At 34.2% G+C, this 10202-nt stretch overlaps 1 protein-coding gene across 1 annotated transcript in view; it reads left to right on the top strand.

The window, feature by feature from the left end:
- Nucleotides 1-6091, top strand: part of LOC111480763 (KH domain-containing protein At4g26480-like) — a 10160-nt gene extending 4069 nt beyond the window's left edge. Inside the window, exons 5-7 of the mRNA XM_023125931.1 lie at nt 54-170; nt 5134-5277; nt 5391-6091. Coding sequence (XP_022981699.1) covers nt 54-170; nt 5134-5277; nt 5391-5540 — 411 coding nt within the window. The 3' untranslated portion in view covers nt 5541-6091. The remainder of the gene's footprint in view (nt 1-53; nt 171-5133; nt 5278-5390) is intronic.
- Nucleotides 6092-10202: the final 4111 nt, after the last annotated feature.

Raw genomic sequence — 10202 nt, 5'->3', positions numbered from 1 at the left:
TTTTTTTTTTTTTTTTTTTTTTTTTTTTTTTTTTTTTTTTTTTTTTTGGATAGTATAACTTTGTCGGCCGCCTCCTTGGACCTAGGGGAAACTCTCTTAAGCGAGTGGAGGCAAGTACCGATTGTCGAGTTTTGATTAGAGGACGAGGTAGCATTAAGGATCCGGTTAAGGTAATTTAGTATAAATTTTCATCTTCATGTTATGTTGTATGTCACGTTTTGGTTGTTGTCTATTATATTATGCAGGGAAAAATTAGTAATTTTATGTCTAAACTTTTAAGATGGCCACACTTTAGTCTTTGAACTTTAATTGGATCAATTAGACCCTCATTAAGATTGGTTGCAATGTCATTTTTCCATTTAAATAAATCAAATAACCTTTTTCACTATTTCTTTTGAGATTATTATTTTTAAAGTGAAATTTTGTAGAAATCAGGCAAGGATGGAGAGAATTGTTGCAACCTAACTCCTATCTTTAAGTTTGGTAACCTTTCCATGAATTTTTTTTAAACATGAACGGAGGAAGGGAGAGATAGATACTCCACCTGTTTCTCCCCAGTTCTGTCTCTTGTAAAACTTCTTCCCCCTATTTTTTATTTTCCCTGTCAATTCTCTTTGCCTCTCATGCCCCTATTCTCCCTTTTTCTAACTTTATCTTCTTATTTATAAGACCCCCCATTTACCTCTCCTATTTCTTTAAACTTGTTGTATTTATTTGTTTTTGATCAATCACAAGAGACAGTTTAATATTTAGTAGAACTATTTGTTAATGAAATGACAATCTTTTTCATTTTTACTTCATTAAATCTCAATTTCAATTAATTCTTTAAAATTAATTTGGACATTTTTTGTATTTCAGTTATTGCAAATCTTATTTTATTATTTTCATTCTTGTCTCAAACCAATGATTTAAAGTTATATGTCATACCTGCCTTTAGTATTGAGGAATAGAAACCTCATTTGACTTGTTCTTTGTACGTGGCAAAGAACTTCATGATGAAATTTTGTTTTCATGATGTGGAAATTGAGTAGCTTAGATCATAATGGTTTTTATATATATATCTATATAATTTTTATGTTTTCTTTAGGATGAGAGCATATTGAACTACCATGGGTTGGCCTAGTTTCACTAAGGGTCGTGTAAATAATAAAGGGCTTAGAGGAAATGAGTTCAAGTCATAGTAGCCACCCTCCTAAGATTTAATATTCTATGACCTTGGTAACCAAATGTAGTAGGTTTAATCAATTTTTTTGTGAGAATAGTTAAGGTGTGTGCAAGCTAGCCCAAACACTTACAATTTTTTTTTAAAAAATAATTAAATTATATTGATTGAAAGAATAGAATGTGAATATAGATAAGTTTTAAGAGATAGTCTTGGTTGAAATGGAGAAATGAGTGAGTATGGACAAGTTTTAAGAGAACAATGGAAGCGTTTGATTTCACTAGGGTTATGAATTTTTTGTTTACTATTATTATTACTACATTGAATAAGACCTAACAATACAAAAGTGGCGAACAAAAAACAGCCCAACAATGAATCATTAAATTTACACAAGACTAAATCTCTTCCCAAGACTTCTCCACATGATTCGATTTAGAAATCAATTTGCAGAAAGATTGATGTAGCAAATTATGTTGGTTGTATCATGGACAAGTAACATTAACTGAAGGTGTTTTTTCATAAGAAGAAAATTTCACTATCATATGAAGTTTACCAAAGAGAAGGGTCAAGGATACCTATTGCACTGATGTTTAGTGTAAGAACCGTTTCAACATGATTAACAGGAAGTACAAGAATGAGAAGGCCAGTGTTCAGGTTCCCATGGGGGCTTTTTCTTGTCTTGGTCGTCTTGATGAATTGACTGAACCTCCTTTGTCCATGAAGAAACCCTCCTCTCCTCCCAGGGCTCTTCCTTTGCTTTTTTTGGAAAATACCTCCCCCCACCCCACTGGGGCTGTCATTGCGATGTCTAAAAAAAAACTTGTGGTGGCAATGGACAAGGGTTATTTTTGGAGGGATTACTTGACTATGGCAGCTAGAGCTGCAACAATAGCGCTGATGGAGGAAGATGAAGAGGAGACAGTGAGCAATGAAAGACGTTAGGGGAAGGGATGAGTAGGTTGACAAGAGCAATTAAAAGGTTTTGGGAGGTGTATGAAAGAGTGGAGGTCGAGAAGATGCGGCAAATGATGGAATTGGAGGAGAAAAGAATGCAATTTTCCAAGGAATTGGAGGTGCAATATATGCACATTTTTATGAAGACTCAGGTTCAGCTTGAGAGGATTAAGCGTGGAAAGAAGTCAACTCCCAATGATATCTAGTGGCAGTCGTGTGAAGGGAATAACAGGAATTTACATAAGAAGGGAGAGATTCCAATCCAAAGAGAGTTACAATAAACATCTCCAATTAGACATTAATGTAAAACAGCTATAAGAATAGCATGATAAAGCTAGGAAGCTAATGTATTAAAAAAAACTATCAACAGATCTTTCCTTGTCATTGAAAATTCTCGAAGAAACTACATCTGTAGGACTTTTTTTTTTCTCTGTTGTGGAAGGGTGACCTGACAAAGTTTGACAAAGAATACTTTCGGGATCCTTTGGAAGGACCGTCAACCAATTGGAAACGAGAGTGTCTCCTTCCAAAATCTGCAGCAAAGAAACAAGAGAAGGATATGTGTTCTTGGGATCCAGTTTCCTTTCCTTGTAGCGAAAGGAACAGCAATGTGGAGACAAAAAATGCATTGAGTCATTTCGCATTGCAATTAATAAAAAAGTGTCGATAGCCTTGTGATTTAATCAAAGGTTTTATTTTTTGTCTGGGAAGTGGGTGACAAAAATGATATGGTATAAGATCGTGAGGGAAAAAGCTATATACATTTAAAACTTCAGAGAAGAAAGATGGTATAGACCAGGGAAAAGAATGCAAAGGCCAAAGGGGATTATTCCTCACCCAATAATATTCCAAAGAAGTGGTTAGTCTTGCCTCAATTGTAAAATTTTAACAACCTAGAAAAACAGGATGAGAACAATACATAAAGCATTAGGTTCCCCAAAGGGAATTGTTGCAGCCATTTTGTCAACATGGCTGTATACTTGCTTTGTATAGAAATCAAGCTTTCATCGAGAAAAATGAACAAATACAAAGGACTTCCAATAAAGCAGTCGAAGGAAAGGAGCCCAACTGAAAAAGGGGCTCTAATCTAACAAAATGAGACTTAAAGGATAATCACAAAATTCTTATGCACCCATGCTCGACAAAAAGCATGAAACCTCACAAGAGACAAAACTTCCTCCCACAATCTTTCAAGTTCCCAAAAATTCCTATTGTTCCCTTCAAGCTATAGGCCCCAAAGAATAGCATCACCTGCAATTCATAACAAAATATCCCTTCTCATGAAAGGGGGAGTGAAGAGCAACTCCTCAACCATAGAAAAACAATGTCTGGACTGAACCCAAAATACACCACACGTTTGGGAAAAAAATAATGGTAGACCAACTAGGCAAATTGGCAACTCCCAATAATGTGATCAAGATCCTATAACCAACCCACCTAATTCAATCAGTTTCGAGATGCGTCCCACTAATCATATGAATAACCCTCCCTCATTCACACCCACCCCTTCTATCGAAATTCCCCATGATCTTCTCCACCCTATTATTGAAAGTGGAATGAATCTTACAAAAGAGCAAAACAGAAGTATGTCGAACTCTCACTCAATATAGACTCGATAGAAATTTCCTTCTACCCCTCGTGGATGAATGCCCTTTTTTAAGGGATTTTTTTAACCCTTTCTACAATTGAGTTTCATGAAGACAAGCAATTGGTGTTATGACTAAGGACTAAAGTAGTGGGAAGACCCTACTTGTCCATCTGGCCAACTAGGACTTGATGGTGTCTGTTTATTATTTCATTTTCTAGTAATTTAAAATTTATTACCGTTGAATTATTTTTTTTAATCTTTTGGAAAGAAGTGGAGATAGAGGCTTCCACCAAAGTTCAATTACTCTTCGCTTCAAAACTTGGGAATTCGGGAATTTGGTAAGCTTAGAAGAAAAGAAGTATGACCTGGTTGCTGTATCATGTAGTGTGTTTGAGAATTTCCCTTGGAACAAAATGGGAAATTCAATCTAGTACCTGTTGCTTGATCTCCTAGTCACTTATTGTCATGTGTAGGAGCTCAACTGCTGCTTGAGATATTTTTCATTTTGCTCATACCCGCATTATGTTGGAACAATTGACTGAAGTCACCATGTAATCTTGTAACCTTTCCCAAATGTTATATTCAGGTTATTTAGAGAGGAAAGATGGGGCACATATTCTTTACTTCCATTCCTCAAGTTATTTTGCTCCGTTTGTTCTAGATCAGTGTGCCTCTTATTGAACCCATTTGTTCAAAAATTAATTTTTTTTCTTGTATTAAATTTGGCGGCCGGTCTAATGTTGCTTAGGTCAATGCTATCAAAATTTTGTTTAAGAATTTGGTTTGAAAGGAATTTTAAAGAGAAGTGAGAAACGAAGAAGGTTCTAGATCTTGCTTATTCATTCTTAGCATCTACTAGGAGCTTATTGTCTTTTAATTCTTTCAAAATGTTATTCGAAATCCATATACTTTTTTGAATTATTCACTTTTTTTATGACTATTGAGAGCTTTGTGATTGGTGTGGGTATGGGTGGTTTCCATATTTAACACCCCATTCTGTGAGTTATCTTTATGAATTGATGCTAATTGTTATGAATCAACCACAAAATAGTTTTAATTTTGATTGAGTGGGGAAAACATTATGTCTCTTTGCTTCACTCCCTCGCTCTCTATTCTTGCATGCTGACTTAGAGAACTTAAGAAGGATTCTTATATGTAGCACAGTCACGTCAGTTCTTGTCTTCAAGGGATATGAAAGATCTTTGTTTAATCTTCTTCAGGCATAAATTGTATATATATCATCGTATGTATTGATGCTTTTTAAAAAAAAAAAAAAAAAAAAAAAAAAAAAAAATTTAAGCAGCTTATACGATTCTTTTTCACCCTTATGCCTGGGAGTCTGCATTTATTCTGTAATGTTAAAATATCAGAATCAAAATTCAGTATCTGATGAAGGTACCAAGTTTATTCCATTGTTTATGTCCTGTAGGAAGAAATGCTGAGAGGAAAACCAGGTTACGAGCATTTGAATGAGCCTCTCCACATTCTAGTTGAGGCAGAATTGCCAGTTGAAATTATTGATGCTCGCCTTATGCAGGCCCACGAGATTCTCGAGGACTTGCTCAAACCAATAGTGAGTATCTTATGAGATCTTGTATATCTCGTTTTTTAGTAATGGTGTCTCATTTCTTCTTACCGATATCATTTCTTTTTTTTTATTCTCTTCCTATTAAATTATTTATCTAGGATGAATCTCACGACTTCTACAAGAAGCAACAGCTACGAGAGCTAGCTTTGCTCAATGGCACACTTCGTGAGGAGGGTTCACCTATGTCTAGTTCTGTGTCTCCCTTCCACAATAGCCTCGGAATGAAGAGAGCAAAAACTAGGGGGTAAATGGAAATGCTCTGTCAATGGAGAGGCTTTTGGAAATCGTTTTCTAGTGTCTGGGGAGTAATCAGCAGTCCCATCCAAGGTGTTGCCTGCAGCCAATGCCTTCAACTGCAATCGGGGCACTCGCACTCTTACGTGCAGGTTCTTGCTAAAATTTATATGGTGTGTTTATGTAATATTTGGAAGAGAAGGTAATGTAATGACATGGAAATGTCGAGCAGTTTAAGGATTACTAGTGATTGGGAGGAGCTTGCTTCTACTACATATATTGCTTTAGCTGTTAATGTGTGTTATTTACTAGGCTTTTTCTTTAGAAGGTTATGATGGGAGTTCTGATATTATGTAGGATGGTGGGTTCTTTTGGGACTTGAAAAAGAAGGGTTAAGAATTGTAAGGGAATGTTGATTTATTAAGTTGTTTTTTTTTTTTGTTTCTATTGGGAGTGTTTTTGTTTGTACTAGGAAGAGTAGAAATCTTCCCCTTCCCCCCGGGGGGAAAAACATTCTTTATTATTTCTTTCTTATATGATCTATAGGTTCAAAAGCTTTGCTCTACTATTTGCCCTCTAAGATCGTACTATTATAAATTTCATTCTACTTCAAAAATTTTGCTTGAGCTGCAGTTTTGCAGGTTGCATCTTTTAACTAATTTTCTATGTTAGTAGTCTTGAACGTTCTTGAAGTTTGTTTTTAGGGCAGATATTTTCATGGTAACAATCAGGAACTTGGATTTATTGAGTTATGTTTAGATTGAAGATGATTTGTTGATAGGTCAAACCGGACTGTCAGCTTGAAGATGCTGCTACTCGAATGCCATTTTCATGCCAAGGTTTGAATGATTGAATTTCATGTATTCTATGTAATGAATTGGACATACTCATATCTAGGCTGACTAGGGGATATAACATGTGTATTGGACAAGCTGTTTGTGAATGGGATAGCAAGGGGTGTAAATTGATGTTAGACTCTAAGCTTGCATTGCAAAGATCATAGGTGGTTTAATGAATATAATTTTTGGGATTAGGCTCTTTTCATATAACCTTGTTTCGTCACTATGGGCAACACGAGTATTCACTTCGGTTGCACAAATTTAGCGTACAAGTTGAACACTCCTTAAATTTAACTTTTTTTCAACCTAATGTAGGCACAAATTTGGAACCATGAGCTTCATACAAAAGTTATAGCTTTTCAGTCTGGAATAAGAAGTAAATGCATTATTATTATTGTTGTTGTTATTACCTCTATTTCTCCAACCTCCCCTTCTCTCCCACTTAGAGCCTAGAGGGCTGTGAGAGCTCTACATTTGCATATGATTATATTGTCGTTGTTGTTAGTTACTATTTAAGGAAAAAAAGATAGACCTTTGCCACAATAGGTCCTGAAAATAATTTGATGACAGTTGTATTTATGGTGAAATTGTAATTATTTTGGTACTAACACACCTTACTTGTTCTATCATTCTTCAGGGCCCAAAATGATGCCTCCAAAATTGGATCAATGGAGCCAAGAAAGAGCCAATTGTAAGGTTTCTTCCTCCCATTTATTCCTACCTTCTTTGTCCAAAAGATTCCAATAATCCTATCATTTTCGTTGAATAATTTTATATGTATAAAAGAACTCAGAAAACCCAACTAAGGATTATAGAACAATTTAAACTTAATATCCTTTTTCTAAAATATTTGTAAATTTATTTAAATTCCCATAAAAGATTTTTTTTTTTTTTAAAAAAAGGATAAATAGGGAAGTTTATTGGTAAAATGTTAAAATTGGAATAGAAGAAGAAAGTAATGGGTTGCAGAGAAAGAGGCCAAGGAAGGTAATGAATGAAGTGTTTATGTCCAAAAAAAGGGAGAATCAATAGTTGGAATAATGATTACTCATTTAATATTATCCCCCAACACCTCTCACCTTCCATCCCATCCCTTTCACAATCATATTTTCTGCACCAATCACACGATCATTATAGTAATTAAGAATTACAACTCTCTACAATAATATAATATTGTTTCGGTTAGTTTTGTTTTGAACTTTCCTAAAAGATCTCACTCGAAAGGGATAGGAAATGGTAGGGTTTAGGGCATATTGTCGTACGTGACCAGTGGCAGAGGTGTAGAGGAGGCAGAGTATAGGTACAATTATATGCCCATTATGCAACTCTCTACATTTAATGCCTTCTTTCTCTCTCTACAAAAAGCCGAACGCCTCCAAGAAAATAAATAAATAAATAAATAAACAAAAGGCCCTTCTTTTGGCAAGCCTTCGACTGGAGGCAGAAAGAACGTTAACGACATGTCGCTTTTAACCCACACGAACCCCCACCCCATATACTCCAATGGCTATCCAACAAATCCAAGAACCCAACCTCTTCTTTTTTACTGCCCCTTGTCCTCTTTTTACTGCCTCTCTTTTTACTGCCTCTTTGGATATTATGAGGTTTTTTAAATTTTGGATGATGTTATCATTATTATTATTATTATTATTATTATTATTGGACTTGTTTGTTTTTGTTTAGTTGAATTTGTGGGTTTTGTTTTGACGAAGAATGTGAGTGAGTGAAAAAGTGGAGTATAAATGGTGAGTTTTTAAATCAAAAAAGTCGATTTACGTAAAGTAAAGATAAAGTAAGATAAAATAGATCTATAATCGTCATGTTTAATTAAAAAGGTAAATCTATTTAAGCTATAACGATCTGAGCAGGGTCTCAAAGTAAGATTCAATGAAATAGACGTGTCTATGAAGATGCAGATTATCTACACTTGAACAAAAAAACCCTATGAAGCTTTACTATTTAGGTGAAGAGCAAATAAGACTCCCTTTCGAAATTTGCGCATTAATATTATTGTTTAGAATGAATCTTTATCGTAGTTTGAGTTGTTAACTCAATAAGTAAACGTTCGAATCAAATGAAATCGTAGCCTATATAGAATGTATTTGGCTTAGATGAAGTTCTATGACTCAATACAATAAGGAGCATGCATCTATTTCTTTGCCTTAAAAAAGGATTCGATCGAGATGCCCTGCACACCTAATTTGTTATTTTTTAGGTAAACACTAAGTTTCTTCTCTCTGTTATTGTCTGCCCAGTTCAAGTGTTGATCCTCAAGATTACGAGGATCATATCTATAATCTCTACTGATTTACTTGTTTGTTATCATGGATCAAGTAGAATTTATGATTTCCTACATCTATAAATACGTGAGGCCGTTACTCATATAGGTCACAGTGTCATTCAACCGAACAACGAGAACTCAAATTGAATATGCCCTAATTTATTTATCAAAAAAGTCGACAAACAAAAAAGATGTACGTACATTAAAGAGCGAAAGCTAAAAATAATAATGTGGGTAGTTAGAATATGATCATCATAGTTTAGGAAAGATTGATAGATCCAAAAGTAAAGATGACAAATTTTAATTTGAAAGTAAAGTGTATGAATATGCATCACATAAAGACACCATCACCCACCACCTTCCTTACCTATTAATTCTTCAAATTAAGTGGAAAAAAAATAATAATAATAATAATAATAATATATATATATATATATATATATATATATATATATATATATATATATATATTTAATAAAAGGACACGTGGCAACAGCTAATAAATTTGACTTTCGGAGGTACCTTTTGTTTTTGTTACGACAACAAAAACGCTGTCGGTCACATTTTGTGTCGGCGCTTCTCTTTGTACGCTAACTTGTACTTTCCTCCCTTCATTTAATTTCTTTTTTCCTTTTTTTTAATTTTAATTCCCCTAATTAAACTATTAATCCTATGTTTATTAATTAAATTTAATATATATATATATATATATATATATATAAACACTTTCCGTCGATCAAAAGATTAAAGATTTGAATTCTCATTTTTACTCGTTGAAATGTGAATTTAAACATTAAAAAAATAATAATAATGTAACGTCTTAAACGTTAAGCTATATGTTCAAATTTATAAATATAGTCTAAGGAGTAAAAGAATGTACAGGTTTGAATTGCCTGAGCTAATATTAGTCAAAGTCAAGCCATGTTCGTTAGCTCGAGGAGGAGGAGGAACCTTCTAACACAGGTCAAAACAAAAAAAAAAAAATCGTTTTTGTTGGACTCATGGACGAAATTTATGAATTCGTTCAATCCATGATAGATACCTACTTAAAATTTAATATTTTACGTATTAATAATACGATCTCAACATTCCACCCTTTGAACAAATCAAGGGGTACCGAGCCTCGTTTAAGTAGTTATATATTGGTCAATTCTTAGCTATTCGGAGAGATTAACGTTTATCTAGATCAACTCGTCTTATCTCTGATGTTCCCTTAATTCGATAGAGTTTAATCTTAGATCATATAATTGTGAGAAAGTCGTCTTATCCAATGAAGCAATCTCGATACTGCATATCGCATTTTTAAAATAACAATGCTCGTCATTTTCTGTCTAAACTAAAGGATCCTCCACAAATCTATTGTAACGACCCATACCCATGATTTGAATCGTGATTCAGAATTCAAATTCGACACTTAACGGCCCAACATTCCCCTACGACACGATCACGTAACCTAGTTCTTGCTTTTTAGCGTGAAGACTATCCCCACATATCAACACAAGCACTTTCAGCATATTTTACCTTCACTCACATGCATTCTCAGAAAATTCATAAGA

Source organism: Cucurbita maxima, unplaced genomic scaffold (assembly GCF_002738345.1).
Source record: "Cucurbita maxima cultivar Rimu unplaced genomic scaffold, Cmax_1.0 Cma_Scf00006, whole genome shotgun sequence".
NCBI lineage: Eukaryota > Viridiplantae > Streptophyta > Magnoliopsida > Cucurbitales > Cucurbitaceae > Cucurbita > Cucurbita maxima.
The sequence above is the reverse complement of the archived record's forward strand: the minus strand, read 5'-3'. Positions and strand labels throughout refer to the sequence as shown.